The sequence below is a fragment of the Cebidichthys violaceus genome, unplaced genomic scaffold, assembly GCF_023349555.1.
Source record: "Cebidichthys violaceus isolate CVI_PGR_0920_01 unplaced genomic scaffold, fCebVio1.0.p SCAF_162, whole genome shotgun sequence".
NCBI lineage: Eukaryota > Metazoa > Chordata > Actinopteri > Perciformes > Stichaeidae > Cebidichthys > Cebidichthys violaceus.
Genome location: NW_027176332.1, coordinates 86,284 through 110,868, shown reverse-complemented (window position 1 = coordinate 110,868; position 24,585 = coordinate 86,284). Strand labels below are relative to the sequence as shown.

Here is a 24,585-nt window from a genome sequence, read left to right as displayed (position 1 = left end):
TAAGACATTCAGACCAAAGTTTAACGCCAGCGTTCAGATGAGCCTCGTGTTATTGTAAGGAGCTCGGTGTAAGGTTTTCCCTGGTGATAAAAAAAACATCCACTTAAAGTTTTCCTCTTTATGTCGAAACTGAACCGAGATCACGGAAGATAAAAGTAAATGCATTTGTTCATTCACCGGCCTAATCTTAATACCTTTGCTCTGCACCGAATTCAATATCTACACACTTCTTTGAGGCTGCGCCGCCTCATTTATCACCGGAATAAAAGGCAACGTTACAACTTTGATCTAATGTGTTTTTAATAGTTTTTGGACAACAACAGAGTCACGCATAGCACAAAGGCAAAAGCAACACCGAGCTATACGTAGACAGACTTCTCCAGGAATTTGTTAATAATAATAATACAACCTGCTTCTAAACGTTTGGTACATTCAGCCTGCATGAATATATGGATTGACAAGGAAACTGTAGACAGGAGGACTTCATCAGAAATGCTCTTCTTTTCATCCTTCCTTCCTTCCTTCCTTTACTCTTCCGGTGCAGGATGAGCTATGGGTGAGTAGATGTTCTTCTTTGTTGTTCTGGAGTAGGATCAGGGATTTACATCTGTGGCAATGTAATTGTTTTCTCTCATATGTTGGAAAATTGCGCACCGACTGTAACGCGCCCGTGAGATCGATCGCTGTCCGTGGTTCCGATCCCAGGCTGGTTTGCAAGATGGTCCACGAATCCTCGTTTTTATACGATATGATATGATATATCTCGCAAAAAGTTATTCCTCATTTTTTGTGTTTTTTTTTGTTTTTTTTTGCTAAAGTCCAGCGACAGGTGTCAATTTCCGCTCGTCAGAATGCAAGTAATGTGAATTTAAGTGTGTGTGTGTGTGTGTGTGTGTGTGTGTGTGTGTGAGAGCTCAAGATGTGCTCCAGGGCCAAACACAATTATGTCACGCTGCTCTTCTCACAGCAGCAGTCAGTCCCCTGGAGTGCATGTGTGTAAGTCAGTGTGTGTGTGTGTGAAGCAGTGTGAAGTGTATGTGCTCAGAAACGTAGCGCTACAATAATAACAAGGCGCTCCGACGACGTTCCTGTCATCGCTCTAACAAAACTTAATGGAGCGGAGCTTTGTAAACAGCGCACGCACGTTCAGGTGAAGATGTCATATTTTGCTTCTCTTCTGTGGACGCGTCTTGATAGCAGCTTTTGTGTTTGTGAGAATGACTTCATCTGATTGGAAAAAATAGTCCTGGCGTTATTATTTTGTCCTCCAACTTCTCACAACTTTCGAGCGTGAACTGTGGCATCCAAACACACAAGTTTGAGCGAGCTCTGCTGTTTTTAATTTGGACTTTCGGTGTCAGGACCGAGCCGCGAGCAAAACAAGGAAGTGAAAACAAAAGAAAGAACGGAGGAATTAGGACAGGAAGATGCTGCAGAGAGAGAGAGAGAGAGAGAGAGAGAGAGAGTGAGAGAGAGAAATCCAGGAAGAGGAATTAAGGTTGAGAGATGGATCGACGGAGAGGAAGGAGCGAGGGAGCGACAAAGGGGATGAAAGTTGGGATGAATGGAGCTCAGCGGCGACTGGGTAAACATGTTTGGAAGGAGAAATGAGGTCAGCGAATTGTGACTGCAGAGAGACAGAAAGAGAAAGAGAGCGGGCGAGCAGCATGTATTTTTAATCTGTTAGTCTGGGAAACTCACTGTTGGGGAAAAAAAAAAAAAAAAGCCTGACTCAGCAGGGTTGTCAGATGGTTAAGTTTGGTTTTTAGCACCGATTTCTTTGCTTTTCCTTTTTACCTTTGTGCTTTTAAATGCATGCATTTTAAATTCAGGCAGTTCCATTGTTCATTGTCCATTGCTTGGCTTATCTGCACATATGCATACGCACATCTTGCAGAAAGTCTTTTTCTCCCGCCCCGAGTTCTCCGATAAGTTCGGCGAGCGTGTGATCAGTCGAGCTGCGCTTATTTTCAGGGAAGCACACCGTGGGCTGGAGGTGAGGGGTTGGAAGAAGTGTAAATCAATTCTTCAAGTTGGCATTTAATTGAAACTTGCTCTAAACGGCTCTAAAATTCTTCAACAGTTAAATATTTAAAGCAACGCACCAGGCTGCAAATGCCTTTTATCGCTATTTACGTCTAAAACGTTCACGTTAAGGCCTTTTTTCCCCCCCGTTCTAACCTTTCACAATAAAAGCCCTAGACGTTTAATATTCACAGGTGAGTATTTAGCATTTTCGTGTCGTTCATTCGTCACGCTCCAGGTGTGTAAAGGCCTCTAATCGCAAATAGAAGCATAAACAGTCAAAAATAGAAATAAGGTGGCAGCGGCTTCATTTGTTGAAGTGTTTTTAATCTAAATTAATCTAAAATACCTGAGGGCGTTTGGTGTTTCTAATCTCAGTTCCTGGAGATCCCCCTCACAACATAGTGCTAGCTGTTATATCATAGCACTTTAAAACTGGTTTTCCCCCCAAGGGTATAGTCGGCCTCCAAGAGCACTGGAGTCCAGAACATAAAAACAACAATCAACATAAGCAGGATGGCGATAATGATGATGATCATCTGGCAACAACAATCAGAACAGCAGAAACGCAGAAAGGGAACGGGGCAAAGAAGAAGAACTTAAATCTGACAATGCTCTTCCTCCACCGACAGAACAATACATCCCAGAATTCTTCCCAAACTTAATCCCACACTGAGCCAACCGACTCTGGAGCCGCTTCTCACAAATAAATCACATTTCGAAGAAAGCAAAAACCACATTTCAGCGGAGAGAGAGAGGAAGCTACTGTATACCGCACGCCTCATACCGGTGCTGGATGGACGAAACAATAACGGGATCGGAGACTGTTGTCACAATTCCCTCTGTTTCCAATCTACTGCTGTCTAATAATCCGTGTGTAACCCTATTTCACAGGAAACCAGTCGCAGAGCTTTAAGAAGGATTAACTGGGGTTCGTGAGAGCGATGCTCTTTTTTCCGAGGACGCTTTCTGACACACACAATTCGTTGGTACATACAAAAACCAAACTTTCCCTGGATAAATAAAGTTAAGAGCCAATTTAGCACGTAGCATATCCTTTGCCAAACAAATGGTGCTTTTTTTTTTGGGGGGGTCTGACCTGTCGATGATGCCGCACATGTCGATCTGGAGGTGACTGTAGTTTCCCATCAGCCTCTGCTGCACCGGGATCAAGTCCACCGGCTGGTTGTGCACAGTCAGCAGGCGCATGCAGCCCTGGAAAGCCTTGAAGGGGTTCATGCAGTCCTGGCTGCTCCCTTCAGCGGGGCAACCTGCACACGAGGGGAGGAGGCGAACAGAGGGGGAACCGTGAATTTTAAAAGTCTGCAATAACGGAAATCAGAGGATTGATCGCTTGGATTCATTTATTTATCCCCCCTTTGCTTACCGCCGAAGAAAAGTTGACCTCCCGTGGTAATGAGGAACGGAGGACTGGCGTGAGCCGTGGCTCCTTCGCCTCCGTCCACGGAGACCGTCAGATGTCCTCGTCTGGAGATCAGCTCCACGGAGTGCCACTGACCGTCATTCAGAGCTGAGCCTGAGGACGCACACACACACACACACACACACACACACCGTACAGTATAGAGAGACGCACGTGTTGACCGTCTTGATTTTAATTTCATGAAGGTTAAGAACAGAATTGAAGTCATTCGCTTATTGATCAGGGTGAGAGGTCAAGCTCAGCTACCGATCGATGCTGTTCAAAGACTCAAAGACTTTACAGCGAGACGGTGGGATGGATCTTTCAGCTTTCAGGTTTTAAGATTGACGTTTTATTTCATACTTTCTGTGTGCAAACGTGTGTTTATTTTTCCTGTCAGCGTCGTCGTGTCTTATGATGACTATATAAAGTAACCAGTATCGTGCCAAGAGTTCAGCTTCCTGCAGAAAAAAAAGCCACTGACAGAAACAAAAACAAATTGCATCCTTTCAAAATAAAGTCAGTTTCTGCTCCGGTGCATCTGTGCTGTGAATATTGGAATGTTATCTGGACCGTGAGGAGATAAGCCTCTCACAATCAATTATCTTTTCAAAAATTACTTCTTAAAACAAATTTTTACAGACTGGTTTTATGTGATGTCGTCATTTTATTTAAGTTTTTTATTTTCTATTATTTATTCCATTGATTTATATTGTCATCTACTTAAGTTTGCTTTGCTCTTGTTGGGCTTTCTGCTGTTATACTGCCTTGTTTTATTTATTTATTTCTATTTTTATTTATTTATTCATGTATTTTTTAAATGGAGACCCTCGAGGCGAGGACACAAAGGTTCAAAGTTGGAGCTTTGGGGTCACACTGACCCGCGTTGAGCTCCAGCGGCGCCCTGCCGGACTTGTGGATCTGCAGGTGGACCCTGGCTTTGCTCAGGTACAGCCACACCGCACCCTCTCGCTTCGGGAGGTCGAAGGTCAGCAGCAGCCCCGCCTTGTTCCACGTCCGAAACTGAAGCCCCACCGACGTGCCCGTCGGCGACGACGCCTCTGTCGCCCGTGGCAACCGGAGGAAGCTCTGGGGGCTGGTGAACGTCATGGCAACGAAAACGGGTTCGGCGCACGAAAAGGTCACAGTGCCCTGAGGTGGATGAGAGAGAGAGAGAGAGAGAGAGAGAGAGAGAGAGAGAGAGAGAGAGAGAAGTTAATACAGCAAAAGAGGGAAAACACGATAACGCATGAATTTGAATTAATTTCCAGGGCGGCGTGGCGGCGCCCCGATGCACATAGATCTCATCAGCGAGTCTCCTTAAAGAGCATCGCCGTATTACCATAATGATAATAGCCAGGCTTAGAATAAGCACCAGGAGATCAGACTGAAGGCACCAGCAGCTTTCTAAGGTCACAGAGGAGGTGTGAGGGAGCAGTAGAGGTGAGAGACAGAGGAGCAGAGAGGAAGGGACCGGGAGCAGTTGGCCATCTCCGTATGCAGACTCGTGGTTTTGAGAAGTGGTAGTTGCAGTTTAAGTCCAGGGTCGGGGCAGCAGCAGTGATGTGTTACATCCCAGGTTCCCCACTGGGTTTCTATTTTCAGCACAGACACTTGATCAAATCCGAAAGCTCTTTGCGGGGAAGTTAAAGCGAAGAAGTGCTGCATGAGGTTCGGCGGTGTTGTGCCTTTCGCTTGACAGACACACACACACACACACACACACACACACACACACACACACACACACACACACACACACACACACACACACACACACATTTAATCTCATTCAAAGTGAGGAGATATTTGACCAACTTCTTCAAACTCTAATAAGCGCGCTTGAAATAACATTTTTACTTTTTCACCGATTACATTTCAGACATATATATTGTCCACTTAACTTTCCACTTTCATCTTATATTAATTTATTATGATCATGATACTGCTCATTTCCAGACGCTTGGTCTGGAAAGTCTGAAAGTCAGTGTGCAAAGTGCTTCAAACTATGACGCTCTACGTTCCCCCTCTAACGTCATTTTTGGACGTGTTAGGAACGGCGTGACAGTTTCCACCCAATGCAGAAGTGTCTTTAAACTTTCTTGAAGCATTTTCTCTAGTGTCCATCAGGGGGCGACTCCTCTGGTTGTATAGAAGTCTAGTCTAAAATGACTCTACTTCTCTCTTGATTTATTCCCTCAGTAAACATTGTAAACATGAGTTTATGGTCTCAATCTCTAGTTTACAGTCTTCTTCAATACAGCATGATGTTCATTTAGTACATTATGCTCCATTTAGAGTCAAACAGACCATAAAGCAGGGGATGCTTTAGGGCGGGGCTACTTTGATTGACAGGTCGCTACCGCTACTGGGAGACGTATACGGCGTCTCTCCGTCACTCCTCCACATTCCAAATATGGTAACTTCCGTTCATCGGTTGCAAAAAAGTTAATATGGCGTCGGCCATAATCCAAGATGGCGATGGCGAAATTGCCGAACTCGAGGCTTCAAAACGTCACGACGACTACATCCACTTCTTATATAGTTTATGGTTTCCACATGCATGGTGCCTTTTCAAAAATAAACTTCCAGCACATGTTTACTTAGTTCTTTAGGTTTACTTACGCAACAGAACTACTTGGTTAGGCTTCGAACAAGATTGTGGTTTGGGTTCAAATTTGTAATTTGTGTATATTTTACCCAAACGACCATCTTTTCCGAAACGAAAAGTGCGTAGTTACCTTTCGTGAGATATCTTACAAATTGTTGCACAAGGGTACGTTGATCAGATACACCGGTGCATCCAAAGGAAGGGCTCCAGTGGCATCCACCAACCAGCAGACTGCACATCATAGCGTGTCGACGGCGCACGTGTCGAAAACATACAAACACACTCACAAAAAACGTTTTTCATTCGCAGCCAGTTTACCTTCACAGTGACCCGCTGGTCTTTCTTCTTAGCGAGGTCTACCAGGTTCACGCCGTTGTAAACCAGGTTTTCCAAACAGCCGTGGAAATTTCTGTTTAACCCGACTGACCTCCGAGAGCCGAGGCCGTGGTCTGCTCCCACACTCATCTGTACGGGGGGAAACACGACCAATATGAAACGATACAACGTGAGCAGGTGTTACTGTAAGTGTTTTTTTATTCCAACACCTATGCAGACACCTACCTGGTCGTGATCCCAGTGGGTGAGTCTTGGTGGGATCTGCACCCACAGTGTGCTCTTGTCCACGGTGAGGTTGAGGTGAGTGCTGTGATGCTCCACGGCGACGTGGTGCCAGTGTTGGTCGTCTAACAGGTTGCCCAGAGACACGAGATGCTGGCTGTCGGGAGACGAACTCCGGCCTGCAGCGCAGGAGGAAGAGTGAGACAACGAAGAGGATGAGGAGAAAGTGGATATTGTGAATTTGGTTTTTTTAAGGGGAGATGGTCAAAAACTTTGTTTTTCATGGTTGTTTTTGAGATTTTGCTTTGAAAACATGTCTTCTATCAGACTAGTGGAAAGAAATTTAGGTTTTTATTTTACTATTTGTGTCTTTAGATTTCGCCTAAATTCATCAAAAGGTACCATTACATAATCTCTCATTTGCATATACAAACATAATTTCTCTTTGAAGAAGAAAATAAGTTAGCACCATAAGCAGTTCTAGCTTACTTTACTACAGCATTAAAAGGAACTCTGAGGTCTTTGAGATATGTGCGATGCACTTCGAGTGCCCAGTGCCCAGGTTAAATGGTGCCACTTCATCCAGCAATGTGGTGTGATGTTCATTAAATGACTGTATCACAAATTCAACATCATAAGAAGTCAAGGAAAGAATTCTACACTCATGTTCTGTCTCCTCTCTCTCTCTCTCTCTCTCTCTCTCTCTCTCTCTCTCTCTCTCTCTAGGAACACATTTGTGCACCGTATCCCAGCTCCCTCCTCATGAACTGGCAGTGACTGCAGCTCTCTGGGTCTCTAAATTGGAACAGATTCCAGTTGGAGATCACATCTCAGCACAAGATAGGTGATAACACACGATCAACGCTAAAAGGAGCAGACAAAGAGGCAGAACGGCGTAAACAAATACAAAGGAAATGCTGCTGGTTCTGTGATCCTCCCTAAAGCGTTGGCAGAGTCTCTGCCCAGAGAAAGAGGTGAAGACGGAGCTAAATGCACTCGGTCATTAAATATGAATTAGATATTGTTTGAAACGTTGTCTGTGTGGGGGGAAAAAAGGAGTCAAGTGAAAGGGAGACAGTGAGAGACCGAGACAGAGTCAAATGTGTTCAGTCATCAATCATCATTGATCTGTCAGACGGATACTTGGCATGGCATGGGAGAGACTAGAGAGAGGGAAGGAAAGAGTGAGGTGTAGTTAATCATCATTGATCAGCAGACTGATGTTGGCACGTGTCAGAGAGAGAGAGAGAGAGAGAGAGAGAGAGAGAGAGAGAGAGAAACTGGGAAATGAAGGCAAAGTCAAATGTATTTAGTCATTAATGATTCACATACTGGTCTTTTATTGCAACCCTGTCTCCCAGAAATGATGCTTATATACTGGTAATTTTGAATGCTGGTATGAGCTGAGGAAATGTTTCAGCATTTGCATATGAAGCTATTCATATGCAAATGCTGCGGTTCTGAAAAGTGAAGGCAATGCATTCTCTCTAATGTCCATCAGGGGGCGACTCCTCTGGTTGTATAGAAGTCTAGTCTAAAATGACTCGACTTCTCTCTTGATTTATTCCCTCAGTAAACATTGTAAACATGAGTTTATGGTCTCAATCTCTAGTTTACAGTCTTCTTCAATACAGCATGATGTTCATTTAGTACATTATGCTCCATTTAGAGTCAAACAGACCATAAAGCAGGGGATGATTTAGGGGCGGAGCCACTTAATTTAAATTGGCTATTGATGCTTTTGTATAACATTACAATATGAGCATCTTAAATTACATTTTTCATATGGAAACATTTCTTCTTTATTTCAGTGACAGTTCGACCCACAGGTGACACTCTTTATTAATCCCGTTCCTTGTCTTTAGCTGGTTCCTCAATTCTGCTGCTGATGTTGTGAAATTATTGATTTTTTTCTCGATGAATATTTCTGAAATCAGATGGACACGTAGCCTTATATGGTGTTATTGTGATGTTAATTATTAATTTAGGTCCAGTGTGTTTTGGTGAATAAAGCCCGCTCTGCTACTTTACCAGAAAACTCCACAGGGCATCGTTAAATGTTTTCGGAAGGACGAAGTTTTGAGAATAAGGTCTGAATTTTTTTTCATACCCCACAGATGATCGAAACAGTTGAAACCCTTTAGGTGCATTTTTTTGTTTCAATTCCAAGTAGCTTCACCAGCTCAGAAGATCCTTCACATCGATAATGTTTGCCCTTCATGTCTGCAGCGCTTCAAGAAACTTTTGGGAGTTCCCCTGTGTGATCTCCAGAATCACTAATGGTTCACTGAGGTCGTCTTGATTTTCAGTGCGTATCCTCAGGACTCAGGCCGCCTTCTTCAAGGGATTTTTTTTAAAAAGGGAACTGTTTTTATGACCCAAGAAGCTGCTAAAAGTTCCTAAAATACTTTTTCTTTTTACTTTTTACAGTGCAGGTTCCTGTGTTAGATCATTCCAGACTGCTCCCCAAGGCAATATCACCTAATCGTCTGCTGTGTGCTCCTGCATTACGGCTCTAAATCTAATTTTGTTGGAAGACATTGACGACTCTTATCAGATGACAGACTGCTGTAATTGTTTCGGCAATTTCATTTAATTCCGCTCAGCTTAAATGATCGAGGCGATACACACAATCAGTCAACACGAACATAATGCGCAGCCTCTGAACCTGCTCACAAACAAGTGAAACGTTTTGTGTTTGAAGACTTTTAAAGAAGCCTGGCCAAAAAGAAAAACCGTGCTACATTGATATTCCACCGCTGTTCTATCTTTTGAAAGTCTTTTGATGATGCATAAATATAAAAGTAAAGTTTAAACATTCTGTCCCTGTATGAGCTGTGAAATGCATCCTTGCTGCTGGAATCAGGCTGACTTTGTAATTGTTTCTTTCCTTTCATTTTTTCCTTCACATTTTCAGTCAACACAATCAGAACATTTTAAATGTCGCGACATAGAAAACCCCCCAGAAATAACTTTTGGGTCTTTCTATGACACCCATGTCAATAAATATACTGGTTGTAATCTGTCTATAGCACTGTATAATTAGTATTTTAATCAGCTCAGTCAGCAGTGAAGAAATGTTCGGTCAGAGGCCAGGCTTCTGTTTTACGCCCAGCTGTTTGACGCCCGGCTGTTTGACGCCACGGTGTTTTACGCCTGGCTGCTATTTTACGCCTGGCGGCCATTTTACGCCACGCTGTTTTACGCCACGCTGTTTTACGCCACGCTGTTTTACGCCACGTTGTTTTACGCCACGTTGTTTTACGCCACGTTGTTTTACGTCACGCTATCCCCCCCCTGTTTTACGCCACGCTGTTTTTTGCATGGCTGTTTTTTGCCTGGCTGTTTACTCCCGGCTGTTTTACGCCACGCTGTTTTACGCCACGCTGTTTTACGCCACGCTGTTTTACGCCACGCTGTTTTACGCCTGGCTTCTGTTTCTCACCTGGCTTCTGTTTCTCGCCTGGCTTCTGTTTTACGCCACGCTGTTTTTTGCCTGGCTGTTTTTTGCCTGGCTGTTCTACGTTTTACGTTTTTTGCTGTCAACTGGGTTTATAAAATATCCTATTATGATTCCCATAGTTTCAATGCATTATAACATTTAATATTGCATTGCCATTAACTTTCCTGAGGCAAACGCAGATATTTTACATTACAACTTAGTTATGAGTGGTGAATATTTAAGTAAAGTAAAAGAAAATCATTAAATCTAGCAATTTAAGGTACTTGACCTTATTAGTCATTCAAAAGTGCTTTATAATGTATTATGATGATTGTTATAAAAAGCTTTATGAATATTTATTAGTGCTTCAAACCATAATTATACAGTTCTATAAGCAAATTACAATGCATCATTAGTATGTTTATAATGCATTAAACACACGGGCATCATAGAAAGTTTTTCCGTGTTTCAAAACACTTGGACTTGTTTGAGAGAAGTGACTAAAAGCTGGATTTAGCCTCAACGGCTACGTAGCTAATCAGATTGTCACCATGAGCCCAAAATCCTCTCTGTGTTCCTGGAATGATTTAGCTGTGGGCTGCAAAGTTAAGCACAGCTGGCTCTTTCTCTGACGTGAGCGAGCTGCTTCCTATGAAGGCTAAGCTGTTTATTTACAGCCATGTATGACCAAACAAAGCTGAGACGCCTTCTAATAAATCACTACGGATGGAGTCGAATAACACGGCAAGTCAATACTGCAGTATTGAACATTAAACACAGCCCAGCAGACACAGTTGACAGAATCCAGAATGAGTCATCGTCTGTGTCCACTCAGCATCTGTTTTTTGTTTACAGGGACAAACAACAGATGTCCAAAACAGGGATCATTTTGTCATTTGTTTCACAGGTAACAAGTGATTATGTACAGCATATGAGTGCTACAAAAGCTCTTTATGCAAAAAAATAATGTGCAACATTCTTGATTTTGCACTGGCAATAATCAGAACAGACCAGTGCTTTTGACACATTTCTGCCTTGCAGTGCCTTCGGTCCTTTAATACATGATGGAGGCTACTGAACGAACGCAAATCAATCTTCTGCAGTTTAACAGCTTTTACCTCAAACTCTCTCAGCCTCACAAGCAGCTCCCATCCTCCCCTCAGGGAGGGATTTGAGCCTTTTTTTTCTTCGTTTAACAAGTCAACACCACACGGATAAACTCAACAGATCACTTGAGCAGTTTTCTCTGCTCTTTCTGTCATTTTGATGTGTCTTAATAATAAAAATAACAATGATATTTTCGTATTGCACGTTTCGTTTCATACAAACTATTTAGCTCAAAATTTTAATTTTACGGATAAAATAAATAAAAAGTGAGAGGAAGAAAGCATGCATTTTGCACTTATATTTTAAGTGTCATAAAAAGATTTCAACAGATGAATACACACTGGAAAAAAATGTACATTTAAAATGAGTGTTTCAACATAAAAGTGTTTGAATGCATAAAAAGGTAATTTGAAAGGCAGATGTGGGATTCTGGGTAACGGACGTGACGTGCTGTTGAAAAAGAAAGGCTTGGCGAGATAGATATGTATTTAAAGTGATGCTTCAACATGTCAAAAGAGGCTGCCTCTCTTTTGGATTTCGAGTCTAAACAGAGATGTGCAACGTCAGCAAACTTTCCAGCAAACTGCAGTGCAAGGACTTCACAGGTGTACATTAGTTATATCCTGTCTTTACTCAAACTAAAGCTCAGCCAGACGCCAGGAGCTCAGAGAGCATTGATCCCTCGGTATATTTACTCTCACAAAATATTCCAGAGGCAAAAAAAAAGAAAAAAGGGCGAGAGCTTAATTGTGAGCTGCAGAACTATGAACCGACGTTTTGATGAATGTATAGCGGCGAGGAAATGGGACGCTTTGGGAGAGAGCGCATGCATTTCAATAAGCCCGGTGTATTAATTCAAACAGTTCGGACAGCTCCAGGCAAACAGAGTGGAACTATGAGTCTTCTGTTAAGTGCTGCTGAAAGCTGCTTGGGCTTACACGGGGGAGCGGCGCTCTCATTACGTGGTGTCGTGCGGTCGGGACCGGACCCGCTCACACTGATGAGGATTCAACGCAGGTAAAAAGGTGCAAGGCGGTTAATTACCTCTGTTTTACAAAAGTTAAACTTTGTGAAGTTTTAAAAGGGCAGAACAATGGATTCAGAGAGGCTGGTATATTACTAAGGACTGAAGCAAGAAAACCGGCACTGTGGTGGAGTCTTCTGCAGCAATACACACATTTAAAAATACATGATCAAATATGTGTGCATGTTGAAAATGAAGTGTTGCTCTCCCTTGATGTCACATTTCACATTTACTCAAGTTTGACTTCGATCGTTGAACGGCAGAAGAAACAACAATTGTTTAATTATTAAAACGATGAAATCTGCTTCAGGCCACAGTTTTTCAGAAACAAAAACAGAAGGAGCTACCTCTGACCGCATTTCTGTGTCGAAGCAAAGAAGAAGATGATGCCGCACGATTAACTAAGCGGTCACTCCTCCAAGATTGCGGCACGTCTTTCACAACCATAAGATGTTTATTAAGTCAATTTTGGCATGTGGCAGTGTGGATTACAAAAAGAGAGACATTTTTAGTTTTTTTACGGAAATTATCGTTATGTCTATTTTCTGCCAATTTTTTGTATATATTATTTTTCACAAAATAAGTAATTCATGATTAAATCTTTGAAATTGCATAGGGAGGAGGTGGGGGTCTGGACTTTCAGACCGCAACGTTAATTAATTCGTCACGTAACTTCCGTCAACGCTACTGACTTATTTTAACACAAACCACGATCTTTTCCCAAACCTAACTAAGTGGTTTCCTGTGACGATGGAAATGCATGTTGAAAAGACATTTATAAATGTAACCAGTGAGACGTTGAGCAATCACAAGGATTTTACAGTTGTACCTTTTCGGAGGAGCAGCAGGAGCTTTCCTTTCTCTAACTCGAGGACGAGGCTGTGCTCGCTCTGTCCCTCGGCGTGGAGAAGTATCCCAGAGTTCCTCAGGCTTTTGAATGTCAGAGAGATGCTCTCCCTGGTCATCTGCATCGGCCTGGGTCTCAACCCGAAGAGGAGGCTGCCATGGCCGTCGAGGCTCACCACGTCGGAGTCTGAACACAAAAAGCACGCATTGCTCAGAGGACTTTTAACAACAGACGCTAGTCAAAGAAATCCTTAAATGTCCTATTTGTAGGACTTTCAATACATTCAGAGTGCAGGGAAATGTCATCATCAGTCACATTTAAGATGTGAATAACACGCATTTACAATTTCCTCCAACAAGAAGGGTTTAAAAGTGAAATATTACTTTTTTTAACCACAGAAATCCATTCAATAAAACGTAAACTAAATGTAAACAATGGAAATGCTTGAACCATGTCACCAAAGTTTACGTTCTCCCGTTTCCTTGAAGATCTCTTCTCAAAACACATAAATCTCTCCGCTAATCCGTCTCTTTCCAGGGGAGGTGGCGGCGTTTTGTTCGTAGAGGGACTGATAAATCATTTCTCTGTACCTCCAGCTTATGATGAATCAAAACAAACAATCAAACAATCCCACTGAATGTAGAATAAATGACGGGTTTCCTCTCACTGATCATCATTAACAATAAAGAACCCGTCTCTCTACTGTGTGTAAAACGATAAATAATGTGGACTAAAGTTTAACAGGGAGGGAAGCATTGGTCCTGTGGGATTCCCCCGTCTCTGCTCTCTGAGGTATGATTATTAAGGTATAGCAAACGGTTGAAACTTCTGTTTTTGCATGGGGTGAACCTGAAAGTTTTATCATTTATGGTTTGAGTTTCCTTACGTTTGTATTTAACGTACGGACGTTTGTCTGTTTGCACAGGACTTTCACCCAGGAGACCTGTGTTCATGTCAAGTGTGAACCCAAACGTAATGTACTTTTTAACCTCAAACATGATGTTTAGCTAAAGTTAACCGAGGAGTTTTGTTGCCAAAACGTAGATCAGAATGCAGTTTCGTCACCGAAAGCTCTGTAAGTGGTTAAAAAAACACGTATGTAGATAAATTAATGTAAAACTTATTTTTGGTTCAGATACATGTAGATTCAAACGTATCTGTAGTATTCGTACTACAGGTTAATATAATATAATACCTTTTTTATGGTATTATTGCTTGGTCTGCATCATCTATGATATAATTCAGGCTATTAAAATGACAAAGCATCCGTGAATTTAAGTTGACAATATGTTTCCACTTTGTCTTTTTCTAATGTTTCAGTCATAAAAGAAAGTGATGAAGCATTAACAACCTGTGGACACTTTTGTAGAGAAGCTAATAGTTTAAATCTCTGAATGTGAGGAGCAGATTACAGACCGCGGAGCACTTTTCCTGCCACTCTAGTAGAAATAATACACTTAACAATGCTCATCATGTCGCTGTGCTGCAAACCTGCGGCCTGCAGCGTCGCCATCGAAGCATCAAATTAGAAACATCAGTTTCTGCATCCGATTAAACGAGGAAGTGTTGCCAGCGTCCTCGAAATTAACGGATTTAAAAGATATTTTTCTAGCTGACAGCTGAAACCACCGGCACACGTTTGCTTTCTTTACCAAACACACTGATGCAAAGATAATTCACTCTCACACCAGAGTTACAAAACACACATCATGACAGTACTTGATGCATTGAGTTAGTCCCTCATGTTCTGATATCACAACGTCTTTGTGTATTTGTAGTCTGGTTCCTCTGCCACATGGCAGACTTTGGAAGAGGCCTTTAATTACTGTCACGACCACAGCTGTTGTGTCCTCTCCTGCGTCCTCTCCTGCCTCCTCTGCCCTCACTGCCTCTCCTCTCATGCTGTTTTTGGTTTTCCTGCCCATTCTTCACCGTTTGTCACTCCTGTGGCTCATTTCTAATCAAGGCTGATCTGTCGCCTGCTTCCCATCTGCTGCTCAACTCCAATTAGTGAGTATAAGTTGTGTTTTCCATCCATCTTCATGGACACTTTTTAATATGCACAATAAAACCTGAAAACGCAACGAAAAAAGATGGAAATTCCTGTGTTGATGAATATAATTTATTTTTAAATAAATAAATAACATTATTTGTAAAAAAAAAAAAAGCAGTTGGTTGCAACATAATCCTGTTGGAGTTTAAGTTATTGAACGTGAACATAACACAGTGGTAACTGACATAGTTGTAGGATACATAAAACAAAAGATCAACAAAATAAAGATTTGTTTTTAAACCGTATTAAATCATGGTTTAATTAAAAATGATCTTCCACCAAAATTCAAAACTCAAAATGAAGGATTCAATTTGAACATCTCTTTAGATGTCAGTTTTGTTTTTAGTCAAATAGTTCAAACTAGATTTCATTCAATTCTACTGCACAAAAACTTTAAACTCCAATTTGAAATGTAATCCAGTATTAACTTTAAACTTGCACTAATCTTTGTATGTGGCTGCTTTTGTTTTTTAGAGAAAACCTATACAACTCCATAGGCACAGAATCAACCCAGTTGAGTTTTATGATTCTGCTAAATTTCCCTTGAGACGTTCGGTTCAACAAGAAAACTGCTCTGGAGCTGAACAGGAAGTTTGGACCAACAGCCTTTTTCTTCTTTACTGTGAAAAGTTTCTTTACTCACTGTTCTGTTGTTTCATCTTCTGTCATTGGCTCCAATAATTCAGCCAGCAAAGGAGGAATTACACCTTTAATGCCGAGTCATCATGAGTAACGTTAAGCTAACTAACTGACCTTTTAGCTCGTGAACAACTTAACGCTTTGTTGAAGAATACAGAGCAGCTGAAAGTTATAGTTTTCTCTCCTCTCTGAGGTCCAGACAGCCCAAAACATACGTGTACTTATTTATCCATACATCTTTATTTGTGTAAGCAAGCATTATATTGATTAATCTATATTAAATGCTGGTATTAACTTTGATTTACTAGACGGAGATCAGTTTTTAATTGTGCAACAGAGCTTGATTTTGGATTTTGTCCCTTTAAACCTAGTTTTGCTAAACTGTGAGTAGAACTAATCCCAGATTAAATGAATTGTTGTTGGTGTAAACCAGCCTTTAGGATGTAGATTTCTCAAACCTGATTTAGAAAGCATAAGGCTGATTCTGAAAACTGGTACGTAGATAATATTTGGGGATTCTCTACTCTCCTCTATTTAGTTTATATCTATAAATGGAGGATGAAATGAAAACTGACCGTAAGAACATCCATAGGTCTCCAGTCTGAGTCCGATCCGACCGTTGGGATTCCAGTCCAGGGGGAGGAGGCGGACGTAGCGGGCGATCACCGGATGCTGGAGCTTGTGCTGGACCACACTGTCTGCGTTGCTGTTACCTGGAAACGCCTGGAAACAACCATCAACAGCAGCGCTTCGTTATCTGGCTTTCCATCCATGCATCCGTCCATCTTCTGACAGCGCAGAGAGAACTGTGAACGTCCTCCCTCCGGATGTTTATTGCAGTCAAGCTTAGGACTAGGTGAACACGCTCCCTCGTGTTTTTATGAGAGAGCCCCCAAAGGCTTCTGAGAGAGGTGATTCGTTTAATTTTCCTCTTAATGAAGGGAACTTTGTGGAGATAGGGCCACGTTTCTGGTGAATGGAGTCTCAATCAGGTAGAAAATTGGATTTGTGAAGCTCTAGTTGAAGTTTTTATGTTTTAGACGCTTTGGTAAACACTTGGTCCTTAGAGAACAACATTTATTAACCTCTGTGATCCCCGCACACTCATTCTGGATGTGTCTTAACCTTTTTAAACTTGATCTTAAGCCCTTTCATTAACTTTCATTTTAAACCATGAACATTTTCTGTACCATAACTCCACTTTCCTTTTGCTTTTTTAGGTAGTTCTGCTTCTCTTCACACAGACAAAGAAGTAAAATAGTGTTATGTAAGTGAAAAAATACTTTGTTTGATGTTCTGAATCTTGATCTCGTTCCCCTAAATTACCTTTGCTTCTTTTTTTCTTTTTTTGTCTCGATTTTCGTCTTTTTTGGCTCCTCGCCGTTTCATTGTTTCGCTAAGAAACCACAGTCCGCATACGGGCTCTGATCCCTTTATTTGATTTCTAATCTATATGCAAATACTGTAAACTTAACCTACAATCACACTGAAGAAATTCAGCACTGTTTGGAAGTGAAGGAGCAGCAGGACGGCTTGGTGAACGACTGAAATGTCCTTGAAGAAACCATTGAAATCCTGCTAACTCAACATTAGATTTAGGAAAGACAACCATCTCATTGGGCTTCAATAACTACGTACAGCTATTGGTTCATTCATTAAAACCACAACAACACTATGGGACAAGAACGCGTCAAACACCGGTCTCATGTTTGACAGTGTTTGCTGCGTCCATCTGCATGTTTGGGGTCAGTGTGCTGCTCTTATCATCTGAACCATATTCTGTAAGTCACTGATTTTACCGCTTTTAAACAGCCGAGTCTGACAGGAAACAGAGTCCTTATTAACCTCCACAAATGACAGCCCGTCGTTTAGTCGAGCCATTGGCGTAGGGAATAAGACACGAGTTGTGTTAGAACATCCTCCGGACAGAAGTAAAGGGAAGGAAAGTACAAAAGGAGGGCGAGGAGAATTTGGAAGAAGAGGAACGTGGTGATCGCCGCAGAAGTTGACATGACTGAAGCCTTTCGTAAACTTGTTTCCTCTCACCCGGCTGTATTTATCAGACCGGCTCAGATTGTTATTGGATGTTTCAAGCTAAAGCAGCTAACTGTCAGCATGGATTAAAAGCCAATTATTCATCTAACCCTCTGAAACCTCAAGGGGCGTTTTTCTTCGCTCCCGTCTCTGTCGTCTTGATTTTCACTGTCATACATAAAAGTCCTGCGCCTCTATGGAAACCACACACCCACGTCCAGAAGTAGAGGGAACTCAAACATGTCTTTTGTGCAGAATAACACAGCTACAATGCCATAAATCATAAAAAAAAAGATAAAAAAAACGCACGTTTGATTTTCTTTGATAATTGGCAAACTATGGAATCAATACAACCAGCATTGTTCCAATGCGTTACCAATGTTGGACATGTTTGTCACATGACTGCTGGTCTCAGCCGATTCAATCAGAATTCAATGCTTTTTTTTCCAGGATCCGGGCGCCTCAAACGGTTTATTCATGGAGAGATTTTAAATGAGACAATATCACAATTTGTCGAAAAATGTGTCCAAGGACCGTCGGAAAGATGAAAAATATGACAACTATGACAGTTTTTTTTACAGCGTCTGGCTCTGATAAACGGTGTCGTTTTGGCTATTGTTAAAAAAAACAACTGGGTTTTGGGTTAAAACTGTCAGAAAAGTTTCATGAAACTAAATCACTGGAATGTAACGAATCACACATCGACTTCCATTGCGTTCTTGTTAATGCTCCTCTACTGCCACTTAAAGCTTTTCTCTCTTTCGGCATATAGCTCATTAACAGAGTCTTCATCCTTCCTATGGGGAATATCTGTGATGTACTTCAACTCCCTTCGCCTCCATTATCACTTAAGCATGCTGTATTCCCTGATGAGGACGGGTATTTATTTCCCAACACCATATGTTCGCTTCTTCTTTCACACCTTTTCTATGTGAAGAGAGAATTTGAGAGAGGAAGGAGGAAATTTAGAGAAGGAGGGAGAGCGTTACACCGCCTCACCAACTCTGGCCCCGCGAGCTCAAAGGAAAAGAGAAATCCTGGAAGAATTGTGACTGATGAAGCGGCTCAGCGGTCGACTCCGCTCCCTCGAAAGCCCCAAATAAACTAGGCTGACGAACATGCGGAGCTTTAAGAAGGGACTTTGGAGACTCGCCGTGGATTTATCCCTGATTTATGTTGAGTGTGAAATCAACAAGCTTTTAAGCCAGCGAGAAGCCCTGTTCTCTCTGTGAAGGAGTCTTAGCTTGACATTAGTTTTTACCCATCGCTGCAAGAGTCCTCCCTCATCACCGGCTTTAAAATCCAAAGCTGTTCGTCACGCCGTCGCTGCAGTGGGGGAGAGTTCTCTGTCTATACTTAGAGCTTTGAGGTGATGCTCGACTGTCTAAAGAGTAATGAGGTTAACACAGTGACACATTTTAAGAGAGTGGATGAGATGCTAATTCCTTCACATTTGGGCTCTTTAAGTTACAGTTTGTATATTGGCCTGGCATCGTAATGCAACAGCTTGTATGATATCTTATGATAAAAATACTCCGGTATTTTTGAATGAACTTCTGTCTTCACAGGAAACAACTTAGTTAAGTTTAGGCAACAGAACCACTTAGTTAGGTTCATGAAAAGATTGCGTTTTGGGTTGAAATAACTGCAACAGCAACATGAAATAATGAACATTTACAGCTTTTTTTTTACTGAATGCTTAAATTTCATAATCAAATTAATGAGCTCATCAATTATCAGCACATTACGTGCAAAATGATTTTGTCTCGTCTCTTCAAAAGGAACATTGTTATTGTGCTAGCAGCGTTTATTATTTAATTTCTTTTGACACGTCACAGTACATTTATCACAGTTTAAATGAATAAAGAGAGCAATGACTGGATTTGGTTTCAGGGTGTTGGCTCACTGGGACAACTGAATAAAACAGTTATGAATGTTATTACTGAGCTCGTCAGCAGACTCTTTAGTCACAGACCCACTTAGTTATTACTTTACCTTTGATATAACTTTACATTTTTAGTATTACTTCTTTTAGTTTTACTCTTGTTGCTTCTCTATTTTGCATCGATGTCACTTTTACTTCTTGTAGTCTATATACTTGTTACTCTAATGTTCATATATGTTTATATTTTGACTTATTCTGATGTATTAATCTTTGATCAATCTCTTAATAAAGTTCCATCTTATCTTATGGTAATGAACTCACCCCTATGCTGTCTTCCTGTCGATACTGTTTCCAGTTGTGTCCCGTGTCGCTGAACATCAGCAGGTAGGCCGTCAGCCAATCAGAGCTGCCGTAGCGACCCTGCGTAGAGACAGCGGTGATGTGCGTCCGCCCGCCCAGGTCGACCTCCAACCACTGATACCTGTCTGAGCTCAGAGGAGACCAACCTCCGGCTCCTGGAAGAAGAGAGAGAGAGAGAGAGACACACCTTTGTATCATCCAGAGGAAGAAGTGATTTCTCAACATGGTGCTTAAAAAAAGCAGACATTTTCTCTATAGAGCGCGTTATGAGTTCTGGAATATCAAAGGGGAATAAAATGAATTAAAACATATCAACAAAGACTCTGCTGTATGTGAAAAGATTGACGCTGCTGGAGAAGAACAAAAGAAGTCTTCAGATAAATGCAAATCCATACATGCAAAGTTTTCAGTTGTTAAAAGTCTCAAACTGCACTAAACTTATTTAATCACACACACACACACTTCCCCATAGTTTAAAGCCATATAGTTCAAAAGCCCCGAGCGCAAATAGTTTATCAATTTATGTCTTTGATGTTTAATTTGGAACAGTGAAAAGAGTTTAATCTGTAGCTTAAGGACTGTTCTCCATATAATATAAACCACAGCTGAGGCATTAAGCCTTATACAATATTAAAGTGGCCAGTTCATCGCAGACCTTCATATAATCCGAGAACCAGGGCAGAGGACCATGAGATGAAGACACATTAAATAATTAAAATACCAAAAAAGGTGTGTGTGTGTGTGTGTGTTCATGCTGAGTCATCTCAAAAGGGACATCTCGCTGTCAGAACATCATGCGGATGGATTTTGTTGCACGCAAAATCAAGCTTGTGCTTTTATATTTCTGAGGACGTTCCTGACGTTCCTTCACTCCCTGGAGGCTGAACTCCTTCGCTGAGGGGCGATCAGCAGCTCGCTCACCGGGAAGAAATACGTTGACGTCGTACATTTCTGCAAAACCACGGAGGAGGAGCGCCTCTGGATTTTTACCCCCAACGACCACCATTTTCCCTCACATCCATCATCTCGTCCTGGGTGCATAATATCAGGCGATGCCATTATTCTCCCCTTTCCATGCAGGTGAGAGCCTTGAGCAAAGCAGTAATAAACTAACCCTAAAACGTCTCGTGAAGACATAAGAAAAGAACAAAAAAAAATCCAGCATAAAACACTTCTGTATTATAAGTCATAACACTATTATATATCATCAAAACGTGTCTCCGTATTTGAAAGAGACGACTTCTCACTTTGAAGACAGATCTCTAATTAATAGTGACAACCGCAGACAACATCAGTATCATCCTTTCTGTCACTACACAAGTCCCTTTGACAGCCATAGATTGTAGAAATATATTTATGTCTTGTTCCAAAGTTCTGTAAGAAAAGAACTTTTGAGCCTGGGCCCTCTGCCAATTGAGCCTCTTGGTATCAGTAGAGGTTGTCCAAGAGCCTTGAGGGAAAAAAATGTAAGTCTGATGTGAAAGAACTTGATTTGTAACTCCACATATATGTCAGCGGTGTTTTGTATGTGCTCTCACAAACCCGTTCTCACTCCCAGCTTGTCAAATACCGACTCACACCGCTCATCGCTGCCTTGGCACCGGAGGTCGACGCGCTCGGTACCTTGTAGCGTTGAGAGTTCAACGAGTTAGGACGGCTCGTCAGTGTAGGTATTTTCATTCTTAGTGTCCTTTCCAAATAAAAAGTTAGGTTTAGGCAACAAAACCGCGTTTAGTTAGGTTTAACTAGCCGTGTCGGAGGTTTTTGGAGCCAACGTCTCAGTCGTTAGAGGAGCCACTCCCCCTCCTCGGGCAGGTGTTGTAACTTTGGTTTCCCAACTGACTTACAGCCGCACTGCCAGAGATTAGTGCATCAAAGATGAAACCCAAGTATCTGTCTGCCCGGAAGGAAATGTGATTAAATTCCCTCTGCAAATGTTGAACGAATAGAAGCCGGTGGTTGAGATGTCTGATGTGTTTCATGTCTGGATGTTAACTGTTGCGGGAGAGGCAGAACGAAACACATACTGCGACACACAGTGCTGGTAGAGCCGACGGCTTCACCACAAGCAACGTTTCAAAACGTCCCTTTGGCCATCAGTAATGCACAGACAGACAGGAAGAGAGACAGGCTCAACACAATCACTAAGTGCAGAGACAATCTCATTTTATGTAGGTGTTGATCAGGTATATGTGATTAACCAGTGGACTAAAGCGGTAGTGTTCCCGAGCACCAGAGTTCCTTTAGAAAACCTCTCATTTAACTGCAACAGGGTCTGACAGACTGCCCCTCTCAGTCCTGGTTCTGGTTCTACCGTGCCTTCCTCTCCTCAAGCGGGTCCAGCAATACGTCCTGGGTCTCCAGCAGCGTGGTGTCGGTGTTGGCTCCCAGAGAGGAGAAGCTCTGCTCCTGGAGGAGGAGGAGGAGGAGGAGGAGGAGGAGGAGGAGGAGGAGGAGAGGAAGGCACGGCTGCTGCCGGGAGCTGAGCGCTCCTCTTCCCTCCGGAGCTCTGGATCTGGGTCTGTCCGCGGTGGGCTGGTTGCTGCCAGAGGCCACACTGATTGACTAGCTACATAAAGACTGTCAATGGTTTTCTTTATTTACATAGACCATATAGAGGCATCGGTATTTCTCAGCCAGTTAAAAGTTCCTCACAGTAACTTTCATTGGTAGACAATGGTAGTTCATGGCTTGTGGTACAAGAGGTACATATACAGCATTTCTCAAATCGTTCTGATGGGATGAAGCTCTAGCGTGAGTTCGGTCAGGATGACTATACTCTTACATGCTTAGGCACCGTAGTTCATTTCTCACACATCGGCCGTTCCTCGCTCCTCAGGCGCGCTCGTCTTATAAAATTCCTCGCTTGTCATTGTTCGGGGGGGCTGTCAGTCATGATATCAGCCGTTCAGATCAGCCGCTCTCCATCCAATAGCACGACGAAATCGTTGGCCTATCGTCTCGCCGATCGGCTTCATCAACTCATCATTCTATCAGACATGCAGGCAATAGAGATCCAACCGCCAACCTTCTGATTGATCACTACCCACTAAGCTACAGTACTCTGAAAAACACTACGAGACGGCTAGTAATACACGGGACTTTCATTTATGATTCAAGTGATTTACTATAATAAAATAGCCCACTTGTTTAAAAATAGATTTTATAATAGGAAAAGCAAGCGCGTTGTATTTTACAAGCTTTTAATTACCGTCATCATTCCACAGGTTAATAGTGCAACGAGATTACTGCAGAGTGTTCGGAGGATGCAGAGGTATCTCAGTGTTTCTTTGAAACAGCGCTGTGTGTGTGTGTGTGTGTGTGTGTGTGTGTGTGTGTGTGTGTGTGTGTGTGTGTGCTCAGTCTCTGCTCATTTTGCTGGTAAATTAACTTTGAATGAGGCGGCTCCTCAGAGAGAGAGGCTGCAGCGGATGCGGAGCGTTAGCAGCAGCTGGAGGAGACGAGAACGACCGGGGGGTTTTCATTTATCTGGTGATTTCTACGAAGAACAGGCTGGGACTAAAGCAGTTCTCATTTTTACATCAATGCACTTTGTTAATCCGTGTTGTTGCTTTCAAAACTCAATTGAGTTCATCGATCGGTCCAATTCAGTTCGAAACTGTAATTCAATAAAAATCTCGTGCAGAGAGTCAATAAGCCGTTGTAACCTGCGAGGTGTTCTGGTTATGACATATGCACGCTTAAATATGCAAACAATAAGAGTACGTCTATATATATTTATATGATGTATATTTAATATCAATAGGGGACCTTGTTTGCAAATCAGATGCATCTGTGTGCACAATGACAGCCATATGCATGAACAATACTTTTGAATATCCTGGTCAGCGTATCCTCATACAACGGTCGGTATATCTTATATATGTTATGTTATATGTCCTTATTTTCTGTGCGTTTTCCAACAAAAGTCAGCAACACGTGTTCATTTCCACTTGTTACATAAACACAGTGTTTTTAAAATGAAAGGACACTGTTCAATGAGGTTCAGGCAACAAAACTACTGAGCCGATTCAGGAAAAGATCGTCCTTTGATATTAAAATAATAATGGAAGTGTCACATTATGCAGATGACACGTTTACGTTTCCTTCTCGTTTTCTGGCGGGGAACAGAGTGTGGTCTCCTGGCTGAAAGCTTCCTGTTTGTTGGACCCGCCCGCCCTGTGCCTTTATACTTCATTTTCATGGGATATCTACTAAATTGAGGCGCATTCTATTTTTGTAGCTTTTGCTACGAATGCTGGATGAGACCAGCCTGACCTGGTTAATGCTCAAATGATGCTGGAAGAATATTAAATGCTTCTTATTTTCCAGCATCTTTAGGTTCCTTTCTTGTGTGCGATATACAAAAAAAAAAAGTGTCTTCAGTGTCCTTCCTTTCTGTTTCCGTCTTGTTTCATTAATTCTTCATCTCTTTGCTTCTCCCTTTCTTCTTCCGTGCAGATCCACTAACTTGATCTTCCTTTAGACGCATCAGATCCTTGATAACGCAGCTTGAACTCACATCTGCAGGTTGACTGAAGTGAAGGAACACAGCATGTGTGTGTGTGTTTGCTCAA

General features: G+C 42.1%; 1 protein-coding gene across 1 annotated transcript in view; it reads right to left on the bottom strand.

Annotated features, from left to right (window-relative positions):
• LOC137873369 (contactin-associated protein-like 4) overlaps positions 1 to 20,107 on the bottom strand; it is a 38,974-nt gene extending 18,867 nt beyond the window's left edge. Inside the window, exons 1-8 of the mRNA XM_068711568.1 lie at positions 19,970 to 20,107; positions 16,305 to 16,452; positions 13,020 to 13,223; positions 6,621 to 6,796; positions 6,378 to 6,524; positions 4,330 to 4,600; positions 3,413 to 3,562; positions 3,125 to 3,296 (exon numbers count right to left, since the gene is read on the bottom strand). Coding sequence (XP_068567669.1) covers positions 3,125 to 3,296; positions 3,413 to 3,562; positions 4,330 to 4,600; positions 6,378 to 6,524; positions 6,621 to 6,796; positions 13,020 to 13,223; positions 16,305 to 16,452; positions 19,970 to 20,026 — 1,325 coding nt within the window. The 5' untranslated portion in view covers positions 20,027 to 20,107. The remainder of the gene's footprint in view (positions 1 to 3,124; positions 3,297 to 3,412; positions 3,563 to 4,329; positions 4,601 to 6,377; positions 6,525 to 6,620; positions 6,797 to 13,019; positions 13,224 to 16,304; positions 16,453 to 19,969) is intronic.
• Between the last annotated feature and the right edge of the window lie 4,478 nt (positions 20,108 to 24,585).